This window comes from Hippoglossus stenolepis, chromosome 5 (assembly GCF_022539355.2).
Source record: "Hippoglossus stenolepis isolate QCI-W04-F060 chromosome 5, HSTE1.2, whole genome shotgun sequence".
Classification (NCBI taxonomy): Eukaryota; Metazoa; Chordata; class Actinopteri; order Pleuronectiformes; family Pleuronectidae; genus Hippoglossus; species Hippoglossus stenolepis.
Window position 1 is genome coordinate 18829847 of NC_061487.1, and position 23455 is coordinate 18853301.

General features: G+C 41.9%; 4 protein-coding genes across 7 annotated transcripts; 1 reads left to right on the forward strand and 3 right to left on the reverse strand.

The window, feature by feature from the left end:
• Positions 1–653: 653 nt before the first annotated feature.
• armc10 (armadillo repeat containing 10) lies at positions 654–4286 on the reverse strand. The gene is made up of 6 exons (XM_035157436.2): positions 3770–4286; positions 3496–3641; positions 3204–3338; positions 2887–3063; positions 2711–2782; positions 654–2517 (listed from the first exon to the last, which is right to left on the reverse strand). The coding sequence occupies exons 1-6, from the start codon at positions 4026–4028 to the stop codon at positions 2266–2268; spliced, it is 1041 nt and encodes a 346-aa protein (XP_035013327.1). The 5' UTR covers positions 4029–4286; the 3' UTR covers positions 654–2265.
• fbxl13 (F-box and leucine-rich repeat protein 13) lies at positions 4287–23278 on the forward strand. Of its 2 annotated transcripts, XM_035157423.2 has the most exons (22): positions 4287–4934; positions 6035–6107; positions 6572–6678; positions 7317–7410; positions 7534–7601; positions 11852–12006; positions 12421–12530; positions 12608–12706; positions 13620–13715; positions 13815–13950; positions 17266–17318; positions 17968–18068; positions 18546–18675; positions 19140–19238; positions 19427–19547; positions 19632–19794; positions 20267–20386; positions 20497–20620; positions 20736–20816; positions 21124–21258; positions 21840–22003; positions 22129–23278. In XM_035157423.2, the coding sequence occupies exons 2-22, from the start codon at positions 6042–6044 to the stop codon at positions 22316–22318; spliced, it is 2412 nt and encodes an 803-aa protein (XP_035013314.2). In that variant the 5' UTR covers positions 4287–4934; positions 6035–6041; the 3' UTR covers positions 22319–23278. The 2 variants fall into 2 exon arrangements, with proteins under 2 accessions (XP_035013314.2, XP_035013316.2); XM_035157425.2 differs by lacking the exon at positions 4287–4934 and having other exon boundaries at positions 5596–6107.
• On the reverse strand, positions 6490–11060 carry LOC118109939. Of its 2 annotated transcripts, none has more exons than XM_047339865.1 (6): positions 10844–11060; positions 10710–10768; positions 8397–10626; positions 8133–8164; positions 8007–8038; positions 6490–6756 (listed from the first exon to the last, which is right to left on the reverse strand). In XM_047339865.1, exons 1-4 carry the CDS (start codon positions 10858–10860, stop codon positions 8152–8154), a joined length of 2319 nt encoding a protein of 772 aa, XP_047195821.1. In that variant the 5' UTR covers positions 10861–11060; the 3' UTR covers positions 6490–6756; positions 8007–8038; positions 8133–8151. The 2 variants fall into 2 exon arrangements, with proteins under 2 accessions (XP_047195821.1, XP_035013313.1); XM_035157422.2 differs by having other exon boundaries at positions 6527–6756; positions 8373–10626; positions 10844–11059.
• LOC118109941 (leucine-rich repeat-containing protein 17) lies at positions 13407–18857 on the reverse strand. Of its 2 annotated transcripts, XM_035157428.2 has the most exons (7): positions 18616–18857; positions 16786–16948; positions 16225–16701; positions 15860–16074; positions 15086–15241; positions 14595–14736; positions 13407–14511 (listed from the first exon to the last, which is right to left on the reverse strand). In XM_035157428.2, the coding sequence occupies exons 2-7, from the start codon at positions 16908–16910 to the stop codon at positions 14226–14228; spliced, it is 1401 nt and encodes a 466-aa protein (XP_035013319.1). In that variant the 5' UTR covers positions 16911–16948; positions 18616–18857; the 3' UTR covers positions 13407–14225. The 2 variants fall into 2 exon arrangements, with proteins under 2 accessions (XP_035013319.1, XP_047195822.1); XM_047339866.1 differs by having other exon boundaries at positions 16225–16948.
• Positions 23279–23455: the final 177 nt, after the last annotated feature.

Consider the following 23455-nt stretch of genomic DNA (forward strand, 5'->3'; position numbering starts at 1 on the left):
TGTGTGTGTGTGTGTGTGTGAGAGAGAGAGAGAGAGAGAGAGAGAGAGAGAGAGAGAGAGAGAGAGAGAGAGAGAGAGAGAGAGAGAGAGAGAGAGAGGGGTGGAGAGAGGGAGACAAAAGACCTAAACACATCATCATCATCATCAGGCTGTGATTTTTTTCAGATATCAAATTAGCTAATTGAAGATCATAGATTATCAAATTTTGTATACCGTTTTATTTATCCTTTATTATTTAACTACCAAAGTCCCATTGAGATGTCATAATGTGCAGCAATGAAATAAATACGTTAAAATATAAAAATATAAATACAAGCAGGGAGAAATAACACACACACAGCGTTGTACTTCTCTCTTAGCATCCAGATGTTGGTCCACTTCAGGCAGTGATGCAGCACTTCTGGCCTCCTTGGGCCCGAACAAAATGGATCTGAGCCTAAAGTAGCCCAGGTGGTAAATGGTAAATATGGCCCATATACCAGTGAACTAATTGGGGCCACCATTTGCATCTTAAATCTTCTGATTCTTGCCGTTTCTCAGATGTAAGACAAACTCGAGCCAAAACCCTGCTCAGCCCCGTTTCACACGCATTTAGTGAATGTTTCATATATTTGATTAAACATGAGAAATAAGGAGGTGGATATTCACAATCGTACGTCATAAGGTTTTTATTCAACCATTCAAACACACATACACGTCTCATTTCATCTGTCAAATTCAGTCTAACTTCATTAAATAAATATGATAATCTAGGTCAAAAGGAAACCACCCTCCTCCTGCTCTATCTTTTCTAGTAAAAGTATATTGCCTGAGAGATATTTCAGATTTGTGCTCAAATAAAGTCAGTGTCCAAACATCGATAATGTGCAGCATTTCTATACACCTGGACCGATTCATGCCATAAAATCCTTGCATTGAAAAAAAATCATATTCTGAGATAATCATCACTTTTCATGCAAGTCAGAGGTATGAACCGTCACCCTTCCTCCTTTGTGTAAATACAAGTGAGCAGATGTGTCCACAGCTTCAGTCCTGCAGCTAAAAATGTGGATCTATCACTTGGGACCTGTCTTATTGCAGCAAGAGCACAACCTAACATACCAAGGCTTTTATTTATAATTCAATCATTGCTGTCATTCAACAAGCTAGTGTTTTTATGCATAAAGTTTTTCACAAACAGAAATCACAGCTATTATCATTACTGCTTTGTCCAAGGTCGACCTCTCCTCCATTTGGATTTAAATTGGGGTAACTGTAAAACAATCGTCGCGGCCCAGACATCCTTTTTCCCTGGGAACTTCCTCCAGCTCCTCCCTGGAGGATTCGCAGGTGGTTGTCGGCCAGTAGAGACATTCAATAACACCGGTCGTGTCCGAGTACAGGCAGCTGTGGTTGGTGTACAAGGTTTACCCAGGTGGCCTTCTAACCAAGCTCCATAAACACGTCAGGTAGCTTTTCTTAACGCAGGGAGGGCAGTGATTCAACTTCCAAACCTTCCTCCTTCACTGAACCCTTCTTCTTGTCATAGACTCAGAGACTGAGACCATCTCCACTGGGGTTTAAGCTCATTTCTAAATGAAATAAACAGACAAATGATCTTACTTTCGTTGGAAATAAGAGCATAGTATTGAAATCCAACATGTCAATAGATTAACAAGGACTGGAGCTGTAGTACACCCATTCATTGGTGTTTCCAAGGCATGCTGAGGAGTGCAACAAGAAACCAGCTCTCCCAATAAGAAGCGTCTCTCTCAACCACAGGGGGTGGTGTATTGGGTCATGCTGCACAGGTCATACAGACACGTTCTCTAGAAAACTTGTGGCAGTGGTTTTGGGTTCAGAAATTTCCCCTGGAAAAGATCTTCAGAGAAGGAAGCAGTGGGGTTAAGAAGGAAGGGCACTGTGGAGCTTCGAAGGAAAACAGTGTGTTGGTGGCAGGAAGAAAACAGGGAGAAGGTTTTTTTTTTTTTCCTGCTTCCTGCTCACTCTCTGCTCATCAATAAATCACAAGCAACTGTAAATTAAGGGAGGGGGAGTGGCAGGTGAGGTGGAACAGATCATTTAGTTTTGTGTGGTAATAATATTGATCTGGGGACTGTGGGTAATGTGTGTGGGAGTGGAAGCTGAGTATCCACAGGAAGCTACACAGCCTGCTCTTAATGTCAACCGATTTATAATTCAACTTTAAGTGTGATAGGTTGATGGCTTTGGCAAAGTGTGTGGAAGCAAAAGCAGTGCACGGATGAGGAGTGCAGACAGAGAAGTCTACGTCAAGATACGAGCCACGTGGGCCTGAATCTCCCCATCGGGGTGTGAGAGCAGCTGGACCAGCCTGCTGTGGAGCTGGGAGGATTCATCCAACATGACTCGGAACAGGCAGTCCTGCTTCCGCCTCAGCTCATCTGCTACCTGGGCCGAGGGCCTCCAGGCCTTCAAGTTCCCCGCAAATGTCAGCAGGCGCAGGAGCACTGCAGGGGCTGTTCGTGCGTCAAACAGGAGCACAACAGAAGCTGGAGCCTTGGGGCAAAAAAAAACAAGAACAAGATTCAAATTAGGATATATAATGAAATCTGGAGCCGTTTCACAAAAGTTTGACAACAAATATGATGTTGAATTATGCAATATTTCTTTGTTTTCATGAACTTTAAGCACAGACATGCAAACTACACTGGAAAGGATCAAGACTTCATTTTCATTCCTTTATCCTTACCTGAGCTTGAACAATGTCATCCATCATATCTGGATTAGAGGACAAATTCACAAGGACTTTAGAAGCCTGAACCTGAAACAAAAAATACTTCACTTATGGGGGTGTACTTACAACTATATTCAACCATATTATTAATATCTCAGAGACTTACAAATGGTATATCATGATCTCCCTACCTGTAATGGTTCATTGCTCACAACAAGAAGAGAAAGTAACAGTGTAATGGAGTCTTTTAGCAAGTGTTGGTGTTTGTCTGTGACTGACAGGTTTGTCAGCAGCCTGAGAGCACCAAGCTGAAGGTCCGAATTCACCGGGGACATCTCAATCAGCTCCAGCACTTGTGGCACATAAACCTACAAGAAAAGATCTTTATTGAAACAGGTCTGTTTCCCCCAAAAAATGGACATGAATGTACAAGATTGAACATGAACACAAGACAACCCCATCTCAGAGTTAGACTGCATGATAGATGCTGTACAGGATGGAAACAAACCTTGATTTGCTCCTGGTTCTGGATGTTCATACAGAGATTATTTAAAGCAGTCAGAGTCTGCACTCGAACCTCTGCAGCAGGATCTGAGAGGAAGCCGGCGATGATAGGAATCCCTTCAAATTCCCGTATTTGGTTCTGGAGGATCAGGGATAAAAAGAGTGAAGAAATACTGAAGAGACATGGATTTTAAAGGTAATGTACCGTGTAAGACAACTCAGAGTCTTCATTGGCAATAAAGGAACCAGTAAGTTGACGTGCAGAAGGTTTTAGAGAAAGCATCATGTTACGGTACCTGATTCACAGTGAAGGCAGCAGCGTTTCCTAACGTGAGCAGGATCCGACATCTGTCAGAGGGATTATTGCTGCTCTGCAGACATGACAGCAGCATTTTCAGGTGCTGGGGCTCCAGGTTTCCAGGGGACTGATGGATGATGCCACCTTAGGAGCAAAATGAGCCCTTTAACCTAATGACACAGGGAACTTGGGGCAAACATAAGCTCAGATATAAGCTGGCTGGTGTGAGTATTAGTGAATTTATAATTTCTTATATTATTATTATTAGGTACCTGATGCAGCATCCGCAGGTCGTGGACAGACAACGTCCAGTCCGGACACTTTAGCCAGCAGGCTGCCCGGCTGGAGAGCTCCATCCCCGGGCTGACCGCTCCTGACAGCAGGGGTGTCACTGGTGGTGCTTTTCTTGATCCTCTTGAAGTTGCCTCCGCTGATGAGCTTGTAAATCCCGTAGGAAGCTCCAGCTCCGGCAACAATCCCGAGCAGCGCCTTCATGTTTCCGAACCGGGGAGTGATGCTGCCATCGCCCATTCTGCTGCTGCTGCTGCTAACTGTAGCTGAGCCCTGCTAGCTAACTGACGTCAAGCTACAGAGGCTCAGACGCGTTAGGAGTCGAGTCTGTGACCTTGCTTGCTAACTAACCCGGGTCATTAGTTAGCTAACCCTGGTGACTACCAATGGAAGCTACAGTTAACCCAGAGGAAGTAACGTGCACGGCTCCATTGTTGTGAGAGCTGGAGAAGTTTGCTGACCAGCTACAGTTGTCAACAATGTTTGAGTCTGTTTCCGGGAGGCTCAGGGTGGCCGACCAAAACTTTTGCGGAGTTATTGGATATGAGAGTATGAACAAAACAAATAGATCTAATATAGTTTTATAATATACATTTATAATGTAGAAAAACCTTTTAATTTCATGTAAATACTTTTTAATTCAAATCATTCGAGTAAACTTTCGCAATGTGAACTTTGTACATTTGAAGTCATTTGTTGTCCAACATTTAAAGTTACTTTTTTTTGTTACCTGGCAACGTCTGTTTCATGCTTTTCTACTTTCTGTGCTCGTAGCTACTGTGTTTTAATATATATACAGTCTATGGTTTTAATACGGCCGAATTCCCAAATACATATTGTCTATATCAATATCCAGATATATTGGTTTTCATCTGGAAAAAAAAAATGTTTTAGGTTAAACTTTAATAAGTTTTGATGGGATCATGCCATGTTTATTCTTTTATTTTTGTCTACTGATCATTTATGAGCTGGGCCTGTGCCACACTTCAGCCTCCTAACAGCGACACAGAACAAATAACCTATTTATTTCAAAGCCAGAGGAATCCAGTCTCCATGGAGGAAGAAGCTGACTAGTCAGCACATAATGGAGATGAGCACTGGGGCTACTACCAACACTAGGTTAACCTGAAGGTCAAAGAGAACAAGGTAAAGTTGTTCTTTTCTTCTCTTAAGTATTGTGTCCTCATTTTGCTTAGTTATTGAGTTTTTTGAACTGCATCTAAAAATGAAGTGATATTACTGTTGGATACGTGGAGGCCATATTACATGTTCTGCTGTCAAAAAACCAAAGATCATTATTACTTTGCACTGTAACAATGTGCAACACTGGACAGTGGATACTTCACTGCATTACCATCTGTACATTCCGGTATTTCCATATTTATATTTATGTAGCCTATTGTGCATATCTTTATCTGATTTAATATCTGGTCTTTTTCTGCAGATATACAAATCAGATAGTTTTTTGAATGTATTGTTAGTTTCCATTTATCTGCAAAATTAGTAGAAAATCTTTCCTTTTTTGTCTTTAGTCGAGCAGCTTTAGGTCTCGCGGTAGAGACAATTTCAAGGTGTGCTAGCTTATAGTGTTTATTACAAATACTAAGTCAGTTGTACTTTCTGATCCACAGAACAGTCTCAGGGCAAATCATGTCAAGACTGTCCAGCTGATGGAACCAGTTTCTGATGCCAACGGGAATGTTGTCTTTCTGTGTATAGGCATCATTTTTAGATGTGCCACGAATGTAGCAGGACTTGGCAGTGATGTCAATGGAACATGATGCTTAATGACAAACTGAAACCCTGCTGTCTTTTCAATGAGTTACAGTCAGTTAGAGTGTCTAACTGATACTGGGAATACAGTCTTTGAGTTCTTGCATATTCAGAGACACCAAGATCATGCATGTGGATCTGATAGATGTGGAGCTTTTCTTGATTCATTTTGAGTCCCCCGAGAGCTAACAAACTAGCTAATAAACCAGTATATGTATTATTGTATAAATCACAAACAGCTTGTTTGCTCTCAGAGTGGGGCAGCAGGGACAACTGCCCCAACACTTGTGGCAACTGTGACGGCTGCCTCTAAACAGTGTTGCAACAGAGGCAGATGCCTATAAACAGTGGGGCATCAAAGGCAGCTTCCTGTACATATCAGTGGCAGTTTCTACGAGCTACCGCTCCCACGATTTTGAGCTTGCCCTTATTGAATATTAACGTGATATTTTGAATTTGCACACGCGTAACAGATTAAAGATGGCGAACACACAGCCTGTTCTGGAAGAGAAAGAAATGAACCGAGTTCTGCCACAATTATCTAAGGTAAGTTATTTTAAAAGGGTCCAGTATGATTCTATTGGCAGATATTTGAATATCAAATAATCCCAGTGATGTTTTGACTAGCGTGTTTCATCTAAATTGTACGAATTGTTTTCTTTATCCTAGAATGTGCCCTTTATATTTAAATACTTTATATTTACATTGGGAGCGGCTCCCCTCTTCCTTTTGACTTTTTAATGACAACAGGTTCTCTTAATGTTTGGAAGGGGAGGGTTATTCAGCTGCAACATGCAACTTTACCACTAGATGTCACTAAATACTACACCCTTAACCTTTAAGTGGAAATAATGTGGACAGTAACATTACAGAGAACCACAGCCCTGAGGTCAGCTCCTCAGTACTTAATACACATGAGGACCATCTGTTTCTTTGACAACCACTTGAATCTTCATTATTCTTGATCAACGGGTCATTATCTTTATTATCATATTCCTCTTTGACAACAGGGCCTGCTGACAGCTGCATGTCTGTCATGTCCCAGTGATCCAATAGAGTTTCTGAGGAACACTCTTCTGGCCCTCTACGGACAGGAGTATGTCCAGGATGTAGACTGGTAGGTGCACCTCCTTCTCCTGTGACTCTTCTATAGACGAGCACATGGTGGCTCACTTTCCCAACTTTTCTTTTACTGCTGCAAGAGAAAGTCACGGTGGGCCATCAAGACAAATGTAGGGAGTGAAGAAACCACAGTTTTCCACACATACAATCGCTTGACACTTAAATGTTGTTCAGTGAGAGGAAGGGCATGAATGAAGTACATAAACAAATTGCAGATAGTAAATTTGGTTAATAATCACATTGTGTTTATAATTGCATAATGTTCCCTGGTGCCTCACCACTGGGCATTTTCTTACATTAACAGATTTAAGTGACCTTTTAAGTACAAATTATGAATAATCAAAGCCTTAATATTGATTGGTACTTTCTCCATCTTAACTTTTTGAAGCAACGCTCTTGAGGAGCCTAATTAAAAGGCCCAATAACTACAGATATGAGACATTTTTAGAAAGCATAATATCTAATGTATCCTTATTGTCAACTTAGATTCTAGTTTGAATAGGATTTTTCCAGCTATTTAAGTTTACCCTTTTACTATTACACATTTAGTCCTTTTTAAAAGGTGTAGTTCATTCATTCAATATATTAGTTTAGATCATTATTTGTTTTTGATGTCAACTTTTTTTTTTCAAGGTACAAGTTTGTTTTGGATGCAAAACGGTGCACACCATCCCCCTCTCTGACTCGCAGGAGTATGTGCGCTGCCATCGATCCAGAAGACGACATAGTATGGTTTAGTAGCATACATGCCACTGAAAGTAGAGTTGAATCTCAGAAAAAAAATCACTTGGATTCAAATGAGACAGTTTCAGTACTTTTATAATAATTGCTGCTGTGTATTGATTCCTAGTTGTTCTTCAGTCTGCTGGAGAAGGCATACTGCTGCTACAGGAAAAGTCTAACAAGCTCCTGCTTCAGGTAGGCCTACTGTGCTACGTGAATAATATCTCATCCGGATATAGCTCACATCATATCCAGATATAGATGCATATCATAATATAGCACATATTCTTTAAATTTATTTAATAGAAAAATAAACATAATAAAATACTATTTGAATTATGTACTGATAAATAAGGAGTTTATTAATCAGATTACCTCTGTTAAGAACCTCTGTGCAAACTTTCAATTTGTGGAAGAATTATCCAAATTATTAGAATTAGTACCCAACAGGGAGTGATATTGACAGTGCATCATATGAAACAAGATCTTTTCTATTGTAACACGATATACGTTGTCATATCGCACCTACAGTACTGACTTCAGAACCAGCACGAGTTATGTTTTTTTTTTTGAGGGGATGAAGAGGGCCATGAAACTCACCTTACATGGAATTTCTCAGAAACATCAACTTGCTGTGCATGGAAAGAGAAACAAAACAAAGAAATGTTACACTTCAGTTTTCAGGAATTTGAGAATTAAACAAACGTCTGTAGTAGGAACACTTACAATCACAAATGACTGCCAATTAGTGATCTGACCTACAGTTAAGAGAAAGGAAAAAAAAATCACAGCCACAATTTTCTTACTCAAGTAGTCTCTTTACCAACATCTATGATTTTATTAAGGATCAAGATGTGGCAAATATTTCCAGCTTCATATTTAAATCAAATGATTCCAGTTATAGGCACAGCAGTTATGTTTACATGTAAATATTCAAAAGTTTTTCCATATCATTTTCTCTCTCACTGAAAGTGTTGATTCTTCCTCCACCTTTCTCCACCTCCATCAAACAGCGGGGCTTTTTCTTGTCTTGGGTCAGATTTCCATTGGTCTTTAGTGGTCTTGTCTTCAACGTGCTGATGTGGTGAATAACGGGTGTTTGATAGAAATACTTTGCGCCTTACATAGCTGTTTCTTGACTTCTTAACATACGTGTTTATAGATTTTGGTGATGCTTGGGAGCCTCTTTGAGGAGGAAGCCTTTTTGTGTTTCCACTTTTTCTCCAAAAGACACCACCGTGAGTAGAAGCTGACACTTTGGATGTGGACAGTGTTTCAGAGTGGCTGGAGGCCGTGGTGCTGGGCTCTCTGTTCACATTGGCTGGACGCTTCTGTACAGTGGTTGGTTGTGTGAAGGTATATAGAAGGTCAGCTGTGGTATCACCCACAGATCCACCATTTAGAGAAACGCCTTGGGGGTCCCGGGGTTTTTTATGTGTATCACCAGGTGGAAACCTATCAGAACCTATAGTCCTGACTTTAAAGTTCTTGGACATTTCTTCATTGCCAAATAGTCTTGGAAAGACTTTTAGTTTTGAGTTCGGGGGAGAGTTAGTTGGATAACTTGCATGAACATCATCAATCTGAGATGAGATCCCCCTCTGGGTGGAATCTAAGCCACGAGAAGGTGGAATAGGAGCATAGTCATTCATTGGTTTTGGTTCCTGAATGGCAGACACTAGATTCTGCCTGGACAGGCCAGATTTCTCATGTTTTGCCTGAGCACTGTTGGACGGACGGGAAACACTGACTCTCTGGTTTGGGAGATAGCCATCATGTCTGCTTGACTCTTGAGAGCTGGAGGGTTTCACACTGAACAGGTAAGATCTGAGCGGCAGCTTTTTGCTAAACACTTGATCCTGAGGGTCATGTGGGCCACTTGCTTCGACACTCACGTGACTGCTTCTCCTCTGAGGTGAAAGGTCAAAGTTGGAACCAGAGGATTCAGGCAGGTGGATGATGGGAGCGGAGTTTATATCGTTTGATTCCTTCCCAACAGTGGGTTTATATATCTGAGCTGATTCGTCAGGTCTTTCCTTGTGTTTGGATACTTCTGGCATGTAGAATTGCCTTCTTGGTGCTCTAACAAATATGCTTTCACCATAGGAATTAAAAGGCTTCTGTGGAGACAGGACATCACTTTCAGTCATTCTGGGCAGCTCCTCTGTTTGGAAATCTCTACTCTGTTGATACCCAGTTAAAGAGTCTCCACTGGGAGATGAATATGTTGGTTGTTGCATAGTTTTCTCAGAGGATAGAGGATTTACAATGAATTTCTTACTTGAATAGAAGCTGAGATCTCGAGATGGGATGTTTGTGACAGGTGATGCAGTCACATGGCTACTGAAAGAAAGGGACCCTCCTAAGAAGTAGCCAGGAAGTTTTGGTTCAGGGAGGTTGTGGCTTGTTGACTGAACTTCATTTTGCACATCAGCAGCACTTGAGAAAATATCAGGGTTTTCCCCAGAAATGCCATAATTGGCCAAACTTCCATAATCACTTGAAACCTGTTCTGTGGCTCCTAAATCATGCTGCGAGTAGAAAACAGGGCTGGAGCCAGAGCCTTGGTCGTCATAACCACTGGGAGAAATGACACTTTCAGTGGAGTCGACGGGATTGAAGAAAGAGAGGCTTTCACTTATTGGTCTGTGGTCGTTGGCATCTGGTTCACTCCAGACTACATTTTTACTGTGGTCATCATGGGCCAATCCATCCTGCACAGAATTAGACATGGAAGACTCTCCGTTACTCCTTTGAGCATCAGAAATCAACTCATTTTTCATCGTCTCTCGAGCAGTTTGAAAATGTCCTCTTGAGTCGCTTCCTGGTATAAAATAGGAGCTCTTCATCGTCTCTATGAACCGTCTGAAATCTTTAATTGTTGGGAAGCTGATGCCCTCCACAGTTTTCACGGGTGTGTGCTGCTTCAATAAAACACCGAAAGGATGTTGGGTGCTTTCATATTTCTGCACAGCAGGAGCAGAAAGAACCGCTGAATAATCGTCCTGCTCCTGTCCCGAGTCTGGTTGGTGTTGCACCATGTTTTCACCAGGGCTGGTAACATCAAAATGAACCGGTTCACTCGGAGGGGAAACAAAGCTCTGGTCCCCTGTAAGCTGTGCTGTATCCTTCAAGTCTGTGCTTAGAAAGGCTCCAGAGCGAAGCTGGTTTGAGGTTTGTGGGTTCTCATCGACATAGTAGCCAAGTGCAATATTCCAACCTATCAGGAAATAAACGAACAATAAATTCATGTGGTTGAACATAGCTGTGACTAAAGATACAAAAATAAAAAATAGAACATACCTTTCTGTGGAGGAAAACAAATGCAACCCCATAAAAACAGAGTGCAAATCCGAGAAACCCTGAAAAACAATCATGAAAGAAAAACTTAGAATGAGGCAAATTTAATCAAAGATACACTCTTGTGTCTTATTTACCCAAACAGAAGATCCATGGCAGCAGCAACAGACTATTATATAAAAACTACCAGACCAGGTAACAGTCGACCATGCTCTGATCTGTCTCTCTCCAGAGAAAGTTTGACAGCAGGAAGACGACAGGGAAAGAGACTCAAACATTCAGACTGATCACACAGATTGCTGTGAGGTGATTGCAGGCAGGTGGTGCAGTGTGAAAACCCAATTAGACGAGCAGTGGAGCATTTTCTCATGTGAAGGCTTAAATATCTCTCAAATGAATGCAGAAATGTATCTGAAAAATGTGTATCTGCCTCCCTCTTCATGCCTTCATATAAATCTGTGCATCTTGAATATATAAATTATAAATTATTCCTATACATCCAGTCCACTCATAACTTAAAGTGAGGTCTGACCACAGCTCAGTCAACACAAGTCCTGAACCTTCTCATCCACTCTGCCCTGCTCTCTCTCTTTTCCTCCCCACATGAACTACCTGCCGAGTGGCTGCAACAATATAAGCACGTTAACTCCAGATGAATGTTAAAAACTCACTAAGAATATCAACTCAACAATTGAACAATTAGGATGTTTAAACCTCTGTTTACATAATTATGTTCACCCATCACAATTTCACTCTTAGAAATGTTTCAAGAGAGAGTGACTCAGGTGGAGCTTCAGGCAGAAACTTGACACACGTGAATGAAAGTGTTGAACATTTTCTCTGGATCATTGTTAACAAGTGAGCACGTGCATGAGGATATTCTATTTCACAGATTCCCTTTCAACTCCTCAGTCATTTCCATCTCAGGCCCATCACATTTCCGTCGAGCACTCGGCTCTGTCTCAATGTCCAAACCTGCTTCAGCTGAGAAAATCCTTAGCGTGAACTTATTTGACATAATGATTCAAATGAATCCATGAGTATTATTTCAGTGTTAATGATTCCTGTCCTGTTGAGTAGATGCAGGCCTCCGACAGCCCGGCTGCGTACCCGTCCTCTGAATTAATGATGACCTGTGTCCACAGGAAGTGGAAGAGTTTCACTGTGCAGAGCAAGAGAGATGCCGCAGTGCTGGCCCTGAAGGTTGACGTGAGAATGAAGCACTTTGAGAGGAGCTGCCAGCAGGCTGCAGTCACCCAATGGTTCAAATGGGTAAAATTACACAAGAAGACCCAGGCTGGTAGGTGACCTCCGAGTATTTCTGAGTGAAAAGAATTTTCATGAGGGGTGTTAGCTGAACTAATGTGAACTGACTGTTTTTGCATACTGTGCCTCTCATGTTTAACGCCAGAGAAAACAGGCTCTGTGGTAAAGAAATGTGTCCAAACTGAAAGTCTTTCCTGTCAATAACTTCTCCCCCGCTGTAAACACCCACTCCTGTGACTCATTTTGTCCTCTGTACATTCACCATTAACCTCTGAGACTTGGCTCTAATGTTAAAAGCCAAATTTGTCTCAAGATTCACTAGAATGCTACTTTGTGATCATGATTTTATTGCTACGATTTAGCTCGTAAGTTATCCTCGGCCAAAAACAGATGCAGAATTCCAAATACTTGTGTTGTTGAAGAGATGTTTATTGTCTTTCCAACCTAGCTGCTGTTGAGAAACTTGAGAGACTTGTAAACACCCGTCGCCTTAAACGCATCATAGCTGCATGGAACAATGCCGCAACGGAGTCAAGGAGAACAAAAGAATACTTTAAGGTACTTTTAATGCGGAATTTGATATGAAATGTTGATTTCTAGAAACATTCCTCATCCTCTTTGTATGCATCTTGCAGAGGTTGGATATGGGTTCGTCCGAAAACGGCAACAGAGAAAACCAGACTGGAGAAGAATGTGACCGACTCTCCATGCTCCCTTACAGCCTCTCATTGAAGGTAGTTGGTCTTAAACCTCCCAGTGTTCATGAAGTTCACACGCATACTGACACTGGCCTTGGCTTTCAAGCGTGGCTGCTTCATTTCTCAGCTCTCAAAGGAGTCGATGATGAGATCATACAAACCTGTTACATAATACTTAAAGTGGACTTCACTTGAACATATTTCCAGTCTCTAAGAGGCCAGTTGGTTAAAGTCAGTCACCACCAGTTTCCCGACCACCTTTCAGCATGGAGAGGACCATGTTTATAAGACGAGATCTATTGCAGAGTTATGGTTTCATGTGTATTAATTGTAATATTTTTGTAGATCTTATGTAATCGTTGAAGTCATTTCATACCAAACCAGATCTCGATTATAAATATTTTGAAAACCTCTTACTTCCCCACTCATCTAACACTGATGTGTTGTGGCCCCTGTTTGCTTTGGATTCTCATTTGCTGGAAATGCGAGAGCAGTTTTTTGGCTTTGTTTGCTCTGGCGTTTCTGTCCAACACCTCTCACAATAAATAGTGCTCCAGCGTGCCTATGTTTGGAGCGAGAGAAAAGGGCTGCTTGTTCACTGTGCCTTGCAAAGTGGCAGTGCCAGAGGTGGCAATAAAAACACCACATCTGGGTGCCTTACTGTCCCCCTGACATCGGCCAGATTTTTCCAAGGCGAGGGTTGGTTATGTGAAATTAAAAACATATGGACCAAATGTCAGTCAGAGTGTGGAAGTTGTTTAATTGCACTGATTTGTGGATATTTCTCATAATATCTGACACAGAGGAAGTGTTAGCTTTTTTATTTTTAACATTTAAAACATCTGTTATTTACACAAAGCTTGAACACAATTTTTAGTCCAATAGGAAATGATGTCTCTCCTCTTTCATCTGACACTTTTCAGCATTATCATGTTTCTGTTTTTTTCAGATCTTTCAGTATCTGGAATTGGGAGACAGGTTGCATTGTGCTGAGGTTTGTTGTGCATGGAAAACTTTACTCCAATCCAGCACACTGTGGAGTCAGGTCTGTACAGAGATTTATTCTTGTATTTGATTAAGGGAAATGTTTTAAATCATAATTATAACAGGAGTTCAAATGCTTCTTCATTTTCATCCCTGTTAGATCAACGTCTCTGTAGAGAAACACTGGATAACCGACAGCACAATGAAACAGGTTCTGCAGAACTACCGACCATTTGTGATCTATCTGAACCTGCGAGGCTGCACGTCACTGACATGGACCAGCTTCAGATGTATCAGTGAGTTTTCTACTTCTTAACATACCTTTTTTTGTTGTTGTGGTTTATACCCAGGTTTCACTTATGTGTGCATTGCAGGTCATGATTTAAAAGTAATAATTACAAGACAGTGAATAAGTTGACAAGTCTTATATTTGGATTACACAACACTGACGACACATAAAAGCAGCACTGAAAAATATAGTTTCTCCATCTGATACAGACTGTTTTATAATATTGAAAGGAAATGATAGGAAGGGAAACACAAAAAAAAAATTAGGGTCCCGGTTTTATTTTCAGGACAGTCTGAAGATTGTGTATTTCTGCGGAACCCTCAAGTGGCTGGGCTCCAGCTCCTCCTCCTCCAGCTCTCCTTGCGCCTCCATCGGCGTGTTCCACAGCCTCGGGTCTGTTTGTTCTTGGTCTGTTCTGCTGCTCTGTTTGTCCCTTGGACACACTCTGAAGTAGGATTTCACATAGGCCTCCACCTGTTCCCCCGTATGTTCAGGAGGGGAGCGACAGATGAGGCCAGAGTGCCTCACTCCTGGGTGCAGACGCAGCCAGTACACCATGTAGTGGATGCTGAGGAAAATGGAGTCCGATTTTTAATAAGGATTTGCATTTGTGGCCAATTTATTTGTACAGATTTGAGCAGGAGATCCCACCTGTAGTCACACACCCAAGGGTTCCCTCCCAGTTTTAGCTGTGACAGGAAGTAAAGGTCTTCGAGAACCCCGTACTTGATAAAATGGAGGCTGTTGTGTGACAAGTCCAGCTCATGGAGGTGCAGCAGCCCGGACAGGGACGCTACGAGAGAGACAAGACAGAGATTCATGGGCAAAGCATCCACTGGTTTCTCACTTAGCATAAAACATTTAGTCCTATTGCTGTGTAGCTGTTTAGTCAAGAAAAGTAAAAGTCAGTGGTGCAATCAAACTGAGATCGGATTGTAGAGGCTCATGTTCAGTTTATTCCTGAATCAGGAATTCCTGGGAACAAAAGTCAGCAGCAGTTGCGTAACATGCCCTCATGTTATAAAATGCAGCTGTGTTGGTTTTAATCCTGGGTGTTAAAAACTGACACACATATTGCAACATTCAGTAATAATGATTCACAGATTTACAGGAACAATAACATCACACACACAAGGTTTTACCTGTGTCGATGTGCTCTATGTTGTTATTACTGAGGTTTAGGAATCTGAGGTTCCTCGCTGTTTGGAAATCTTTGGCTCTGAGATGACGGATTAAATTGTTTGACAGATCAACACGAACAACGTCCTCTGGGACACCTGCCGGCACCTCAGTTAGACCTGAACACACAGAGGGAGGGGTTATAGGGGGTCGTCAAATACATTTGATTATTTACGTCTGCTGATAGATAACTTAACTAAAATCGCATGCCCCGAATTTATTTTCTTAATTCATTAGATCTATAAAACTTTACCATCCAAATCTGTCACACCAAAGACTGCTCTGAGAAATCCAGGTGAGTTTTGCAGTGTGAGTTCATACAGACGCTGTGAAATATGCTCTGCCTCTATCCATGACCTGAGTTTGACACTAATGTCCAGGCCTCCTGCCAGTAGGAGACAAATAGCTGTAACACATTATTTGATTTAGTCTATTCTCAGCTAAATTTTAAATACCTCTATATGTTTTGCAACAGACTTGTTCTGAAATAGTGGCCAAACTTTGTTTAGCTGGTGCTTTCCAAGTTGTTCATAAGGTGACAAATGAATTTAAAGTTTATTCATTCCAGTCAGGCAACAGTAATATTTCATCATGAGCAAACAAACTCTCTGGCTTACACAAGTATTTCATTTAACCCTACTGTTCCATATGAAATGGTCTGAATTTCATAACTCAAAACATATGGGATACAGTTAATCAGCCATGCTAACACCAATATCAGATGATGACAGACTTGCCTCGCTTTTTGCAGTCAATTCGTATTTGGGGGAAGTGGTAGGTGTGGCAAGATGTGGTGATGTCTGGTTTGCTGCGAAATGGAACCGGCACCAAAGGGCCTGGGGTGTCCGTTTGGTCGCCCTGTGGGAAACCGGTCGGGTCTGACGCCTTGCAGAGTAACTCAGGATCAATCTGCTTCAGCTTCCTGTCTTTTAGCCTGATGGGCGCTGCACACCTAGCAGAGGAAACACAGTTGAGTCATGAATCAATCAGAAGTGATATTTGGAGGCAGTTTGTCATTCTGCGATTCAGTGATGACTTGTTTGCCTCTGGGATCAGAGCAGTAGATCACACTGTATCATCATCCATTGGCGTAAACATTCACCTTGCATGTTTTCCTAAATTACGGTTGCTTGGGACCTGAAGAGTGATTATAAGACCGTCCATCGAGCACAGACAATTCCAGGGATTATGGTGTAAACGCAGGTAGCGGATGTTTGGCATGGGGATGAGGGCCTCCTCGTTAAGCGTTTCCAGACGATTGTGCTGCAGCAGCAGGGTTTTAAGTTTTGCCAGGCCCTGGAAGGCCCCCTCCTCAATTGAAGAGATGTGGTTCTGCTGCAGGTCCAGAGTAGCTAAACTCTCATATCCAAAGAAGGTCCCCTCACGTAGGACTTTGATACGGTTGCTTGCTAGAAGGAGGTGCTTGGGTGCTTTGGACCAGGTTTGGGCGTTGGGAACGGAGGTCAGACCTCGGTCCTGACAGTCCACGAAGACGTCTCCGGATTCTGCCGACTCCGAGCAGTTGCGTGACACAAGCCTGAAGGCGCCTGATCTGCTGTGACGCCCAGCGCTTCTGACCCTGACAGTGTTCAAACACAAACAATGATAATTAGAGTCTGTGAAAAATGGACTGAACACATCAGACTGAAGTCTAAATCCATACCGGCCGCCTGTGAGTTTGTGTCGTGCTCCTTTGAGGCCTCTTCCCTTTCCCGACTTTTTCATGTCGATGCTCGGGAGCAGGAGGAGGAGCAGGGAGGCGAAGAGGAGACTAGAGGTCATATGCATCCTCAGCTCTGCAGGGTTTGTCTTTTCACTTAGAAGAGCTGGAGCCAAAGCAGAAGTTTGAAAAGTCTTAGAAAAACAGGCTTGAAAACAGAAGCAATGGGTCAGCAGTGTTATTGTTGATGAAACAAAGCTGCTGCCGTCTCTGCACAGAGGCTGCACATTACATAAGAGATCGTAGCCGTCCAGGAATGTATGTCTTGAAACAAGAAACACTATATATCATATAATGTCATATATCACTATCATATTACAACCTACATCATAGTTATTGAGAAATGTGTTTCCAAAAGAAATGGACTGCACATTTGAATTAACTGTTTATCTGCCCTTTACTCTTTTCCTTGTTTTGTCTAAGGTGAATGCAAAAATCTCCAGGAGCTCAATGTATCAGACTGTTTTAATGTCACAGTAAGTAAAACACTGTTAAGACTATAATGTTTAGATGGTGATAAAATCCTAAATCTATAAGAAAATCCATCTTCTTCTCATCAGAAATATTACTGTTCACACTTTACTGTATGTTTGCTAACAATTTAACATTGATAAAGTATTGATAATGATGAATTAAAAAATAATGTCCTTTAAACATGTTCCACGATTCCTCAGTGTTCATCTTTATGATCATCACAGATAAGAGTAAAATCGCACTTGTTCAGTATCTTATTACATTTTCACTTCGGCCAAGGAGGTTATGTTTTCACCCCAGTCTGTTTGTTGGTTTGTATGTTGTTTGATTTTAGACAAGATTACGCACAAAAAAGGGGGCTGTATGTGTCAGGAAAGATTTTTTTTATCACTTTCATTAAGATTGTGAGATATAGCGTTTTCCAACATTTTCACCATTTTCTCCGAGAATAATTGAGGGATCTTGGTGAAAAAATCCGGCACATTACAGGGACTGATATCTATGAGGGTGTGAAATTTGGTGCAGTTCTAAGTTGTTTTATTCATTGTATTGTTTATACATTTATTCTGTCTCAACCCCCAAAATATATGAATCCTTTTTTAATGCACCACTGATTGTGATGGTAACACTTGACCCTGTGCTCTTTAACAGGATGCGATGGTTCAGGAAATTGTCGAGGGCTGCCCCTGCCTGCTCTACCTGAACCTTTCCTGCACTCTTGTTACAGACAATACTCTCAGAGAGCTGTCCAGGTAAAACTCCAGATGTGGTAAATCCATCAGACGTTGTGATTAGAGTTCTGCTCTAGTACACAGCTGTGTATCACTGTGACCTTTTCCTGGCCTCTGGCACTATTTCTCCCAGAATTATCCCCATTTGTGTTTGTCCACCATAAAGCAGCCTGCTGGGTCGTATTTCATGCCTGAAAGCAGAGTGTGTACAGCCACTGTAATGATTTCGAAGAACAGATGTGGACTTCACAACACAACAGGCTAGACTGTGTGATTGCATCATCGACAGATTAGTGAAACAACAGTTACAGTCATTAGCTCTCTCTCCCTCTCTCTCACAGGGGAACCAGTGTTGCGTAAAATGTTCTCGTATATATTTCACATTGTCCCATGATAGAATTTTGTTGAGAACAACATTAAAACATCTGTTATTTACACAAAGCTTGAACACAAGTAATTAGTTTCTTAGAAATGAATCTAACAATCTGTTTTGAACAGGAACTGTCTCAACCTTCAGTACCTGAGTCTCGCCTATTGCAACAGATTCACAGACAAAGGATTTCTGTACCTGACCACAGGGAAGGGCTGCCACAATCTCTTCCACCTCAACCTGTCCGGCTGCACTCAGGTCAGTTTGTTGCTCTCCTCTCGGTTTGGTTTATGGTCACAGCTTCCACTGTAGATGCAGAGTCTGTCTTGGATAAATCCAGTCCCTGCTCTCTGCTCGCACGTGTCTCCTCTCGTTTCTGGCTCTCCCCCTGGTGACTGTTTGCACTCATTCAGTGGTTCAAGCGAATGGATGAAAAAGTGAAGGAGAAGCAGAGTAAAAGGCAGCTGTGGCCAAGCGGAGGGCTGGGTTTAAACAATCATCTCTGGCCCACCCACTCAAGATGTGCACACTCCATAACATGAGACACATGCGCCACAACATAAAACACGCTCTTCTCTGGAAACGTGCGCTAGTTTAGTTTGGATCCAGATGTATGGCTTCACTTTATGGGGCCCAGAGAATGTGAAGACTGAGGAAAACAGCATCCAGGAAAATGATTCAGATTCCAACGTTGACACACATTTTCCCCTCTCTCCTCCCAGATGACTGTGAACGGATTCAAATACCTGTCAGCAGGATGCCCTTCACTCAGAGAAGTTGTGATCAATGACATGCCCACACTGTCTGATAACTGTATCCTGGTGAGTTTCTTCATTTCTTACGTCTCAGGTTTCTACTTCCAAGCTCTGTAAGGGCTGCGAGAGAAAATAAGGAATAAATTAGAATAGAATTTACTTAGTCAGCTCATGCATAATTGTATAACATGCACCCTTAACCCCTTAACCCCATGAAGCAGGGACAAGTTTGAATCTTCCCTCATCTCTTATAGGCACTACTTGCCAGATGTCGCTGTCTCTCTGCCATTTCTCTTCTGGATGCTCATCATCTTTCCGACATCGCCTTCAAAGCCATCAGCGAAGCAGCATCGCTGAAGAGTTTCAGTACAGAGGGTGAGGTCATGTTTCATCCTCGAGCCTGAAGTCTACATATACACATGAAACGATACAAGCTGAATACAGTCGTTCTGTCTTTAGGGAACTCCCAGCTCTCAGACGTCAGCTGGAAGGCTCTGTGCAGAGGCTCGCCAGGCCTCCACAGACTCCACGCCGCAAAATCTTCTAGAATGACCGACACCAGCCTCAAATTCATGGCCACCCTGAAGAAACTGCAGTACCTGGACATCTCACTTTGCAACAAGTGTGTGTTTGTAGCTGCTGAAGCATCATACGCTAGCTTAGATAGATAGATAGATAGATAGATAGATAGATAGATAGATAGATAGATAGATAGATAGATAGATATATGATAGATAGATAGATAGATAGATAGATAGATAGATAGATAGATAGATAGATTGATTGATTGATAGATAACTTAATAAATCCTCGAGGGGAAGGTAGATGAATTGAGATACCTTTTGTACCCCCCCCTCACACAGCCATGTAAACTGATTCTGTGGCCTTTTAGTTTGTCCGTTGTTTCGTGAGGCCTCGTCCATGATTGTCTGTAGTTTTGCCTCCATTCTGTCCTCAGCCACCAAAGCACCAGCCTCTTTAATCAGTTTGCGTCGTTAGCTTTGATGCTTGCCCTCCGGGGACACTACAGCATCAAAGAAGTTGCTCACTAAGATGGTGATGTCATACTGTACATGACGTAATGTGCGTTTCAGGGTGAGTGATGCTGGGATCAAATATTTGACTGAAGGCTGGTCAGCCGCCAAATTGCAGGAGCTGAATGTCAGTCAATGCAGTCTCATCACCGACATCTCTGTCATGAGGATCGCAGAAAGGTAGACAAAACAACTACACACATGCATACACATAACGGTCTGTTGATTAGTGTCACACTGCAGCTCTTTTGTGTGTCTGTGTGTGTGTGTGTGTGTGTACAATCGATCAGGTTGTGTAAACTCTCCCACCTCAACTTGAGTTACTGTGCGAAACTGACCGACGCAAGTCTGGAGTGGCTGAGCGGCAGCTCCATCCGCTCTCTTGACCTCAGAGGTTGCAACATCCAGGACCAGGTATCATTTAGATGTTTGCTCTCACACTCGCTTACAGTCACACATTCCTGCAGAACAGATAACGGACCTTTGTGTTGAACAGTCTGTAACTTGGTACTTGTGTGTTGTTTTTTAGGGGCTGGCTGCCATGGAGGAGATTAACCTGAGGACATTAGTGCTCGCAGAGTGTGTCAAAATCACAGATAATGGCATCAAGGTAAAAAATCCAGTTAGAGATTCAACACGTGGCATTTTTATAAACAGTTTAGAGTTTTGATGAGTTAGAGTTTACTTTGTTCTCCAATGTTTGTTTATGTCGACAGTTGACAGGAAATAAACGTACTCACTGTTTTCTAGTCAGTTCTAAGAAAAGTCATTATTTCCTTCACTTACTGTTTCTGCCTACAAACAGATGTGAACATGTGGATGTGACATTTTATTAGTCTACTTGGAGATGTGGTTTCCATCATCACAGCCATCATCAAAAATCTCTCCATCGTTTCATTTGTTCCCCACGACAACAGACCCTGTGCCAGAACATGACAGATCTGGAACATGTAGATGTGTCTCACTGCGTCGCTCTGTCTGACCTGGCCATTAGAGCCTTTTCATTCTACTGCAGGAGTCTGTTCACACTGCGGATGTCAGGCTGTCCAAAGGTACACACGGACACACATACACATGCAAACGCACTCTTTTAAAGCCTTAAATGTCTTTTTGTGTTTCCCCTTGTCATGTCATGTGAAGAAAGATGAAGAAGAGCATGTACAGTAGCTTGAAACACGGTGAATCTCCAATTACCTTCGCCAAGGAGTTTCTTTTCACCCCTGTCAGTTTTTTTGTTTTTTTTGTTTGTTCGTAAGCAAGATTACACAAAATCTTCTGGACGCATGATCACAAAACTTGGTAGAAGGATGTAGGATGGATCAGGGAAGAACTCGTTTGGTTCAGATCTGGATCAGGACACAGATCCAGGATTTTTTCCCCCCTTTCTTGAACATTTTCACTGATTTCCAATGGAATAAGTTGTGGATCTTGATTTAATTCAAGCAAACTGATATCTTTAAGTGTGTGAAATACTCGTTCAAAGGCACCTTGTTATGTTGCCCTTCATTTTTCTCTATTCACATTGTTTCATTGGTCCAGCACTTATTTGTGTTTTAATGTGTGCATTGACTTCCCTCTGCAGTGTCCTTGTCATTTCATGCCACGCCTTCTTGTTTCCTCTTCCCTGCCTCAGATGACAGATATGGCGATGCAGTATCTGACAGGTGGAGCTCAGTACCTGCGAGAGCTGGATGTGAGCGGCTGCGTGCTTCTCACAGATCGCACGCAACGACTCATAGAGAGGATCTGTCCCCCGCTGTGCTCCATCAAGATGACCTGCTGCAGCAACATCTCCAAGTAGGACACAAATTAGACTTCTAAAAGAGGTTCGCAAAGTCCTGCATGAGGATGTTTAATGAGCAGTGTGTGTGTGTGTGTGTGTGTGTGTGTGTGTGTGTGTGTGTGTGTGTGTGTTCCTTCAGGGCGGCCGCCTTAAAGCTGCGGCCTCGTGTGAAGCACTGGGAGCACAGCAATGACTACTCTCCATTCAAGACGAGACAAAACACGGGCAAAGTTCGGCCTCCAGTAACAAAGCCCGTCAAGACTATGGACACCTGGGAAGTGGTGGAGCACTCAGTGATCACGAGATTAGCGCGTATAGAGAGGATATAAACAGATCTCTACTAGTGCTTTAGAAAAAGAGGGATTCCCGTAGCATCACTGTCAATCAAATCACAGCAGCAGCACTACATCATATATTTGTTATAGAAGCATTTTCGACAAACCAACACTAGAGATAATTAAATATCAGCCGCACCTTTCTGTGAGTGTATCATTTCTGTGTGGATACAATCTCAGACACTACATCTGTCGCCTCCCTGACACATAACACTTCATCAGCTCCTCACATTGGAATGTCCTGTACTGCTTTGAGTTTCATTCTGCAGATGACAGTTTGCTTCCACATAAATACTTTCACATTAACTTTGACCCTTGTAGGCTTTTCTATGTTTGAACCTACATGTTTTCCTCAGGGGTCCCTTTTCCTTATACAGCTAATTTATTTTGTACGCATGCATTTCTTGTGCTCCACATTTATTTCAGTAAATGTTCAGCCAGCCATCAAACATCTGCCACGACTCAATTGTAACAACTAACTAGAAGTTTAAAAAAAAGCATAATTTGAACTTAATTTTCAATGTAAAACTGAGCTGGTAATATTGATCTGTGTCAGTGTAACCATATTGGATTCCAGATTGACAAACTTAATTTAAAATGCTCTTGCTCTTATCTCTTGTTAAAAGAAACATAGTTTTAGATGACACAGATACAATCTACAGTTGAGCTGTAGACACAATTCTGAAGATGACTAGATGGTGTTAACCACTGAGAACTAATTATTTATCACAGATGATCCACAGTGTGGTGTAGACACTGCAGGGACAGTGTAGCCGGCCCTATTTAACAGTAAAGACATGACTTTTGTTAATATATAATAATTTGTGTAGCGTTATACTTTGTTCTTGCAAAGCTTTATCATTGTTAATTTGTTAAACCAGATATGAAGCACTTTAAATTTGGACTCAAAAATGTCAGCGCTCATTAAATATTTTTCTAATTTTGATTGCTTGTCCAGCGTATATGTTTGTGAACACATTATTGTTCCCTTTCCCTTTAAAAGTTTTTTGTCTATTTATGCTTATTAAATTAAAATGACGTATTTTAATTTTAAAACCTTGATGTATTGCTTTGCACTTGATTTCATTTCTACTGTCTGACAGTGTGTGGATTTGTTTCATGTGAAAACTC

Excerpts from the sequence above, each read along its gene's own strand:
- armc10 (XM_035157436.2), bottom strand. The coding sequence starts at position 4,028 with ATGGGCGATGGCAGCATCACTCCCCGGTTCGGAAACATGAAGGCGCTG. Across the intron at positions 3,339-3,495 it reads CTGCCTTCACTGTGAATCAG|AACCAAATACGGGAATTTGA; the intron begins GTACCGTAACAT and ends CTGATCCTCCAG. Across the intron at positions 2,783-2,886 it reads TGAGCAATGAACCATTACAG|GTTCAGGCTTCTAAAGTCCT; the intron begins GTAGGGAGATCA and ends TTTTTGTTTCAG.
- fbxl13 (XM_035157423.2), top strand. The coding sequence starts at position 6,042 with ATGGCGAACACACAGCCTGTTCTGGAAGAGAAAGAAATGAACCGAGTT. Across the intron at positions 7,602-11,851 it reads CTAACAAGCTCCTGCTTCAG|GAAGTGGAAGAGTTTCACTG; the intron begins GTAGGCCTACTG and ends CTGTGTCCACAG. Across the intron at positions 13,716-13,814 it reads CCAGCACACTGTGGAGTCAG|ATCAACGTCTCTGTAGAGAA; the intron begins GTCTGTACAGAG and ends CATCCCTGTTAG.
- LOC118109939 (XM_035157422.2), bottom strand. Across the intron at positions 10,627-10,709 it reads TTGTTTTCCTCCACAGAAAG|GTTGGAATATTGCACTTGGC; the intron begins GTATGTTCTATT and ends ATTTCCTGATAG.
- LOC118109941 (XM_047339866.1), bottom strand. The coding sequence starts at position 16,910 with ATGCATATGACCTCTAGTCTCCTCTTCGCCTCCCTGCTCCTCCTCCTG. Across the intron at positions 15,242-15,859 it reads AATTGACTGCAAAAAGCGAG|GTCTAACTGAGGTGCCGGCA; the intron begins GCAAGTCTGTCA and ends CTGTGTGTTCAG. Across the intron at positions 14,737-15,085 it reads CATAGAGCACATCGACACAG|CGTCCCTGTCCGGGCTGCTG; the intron begins GTAAAACCTTGT and ends TCTCTCTCGTAG.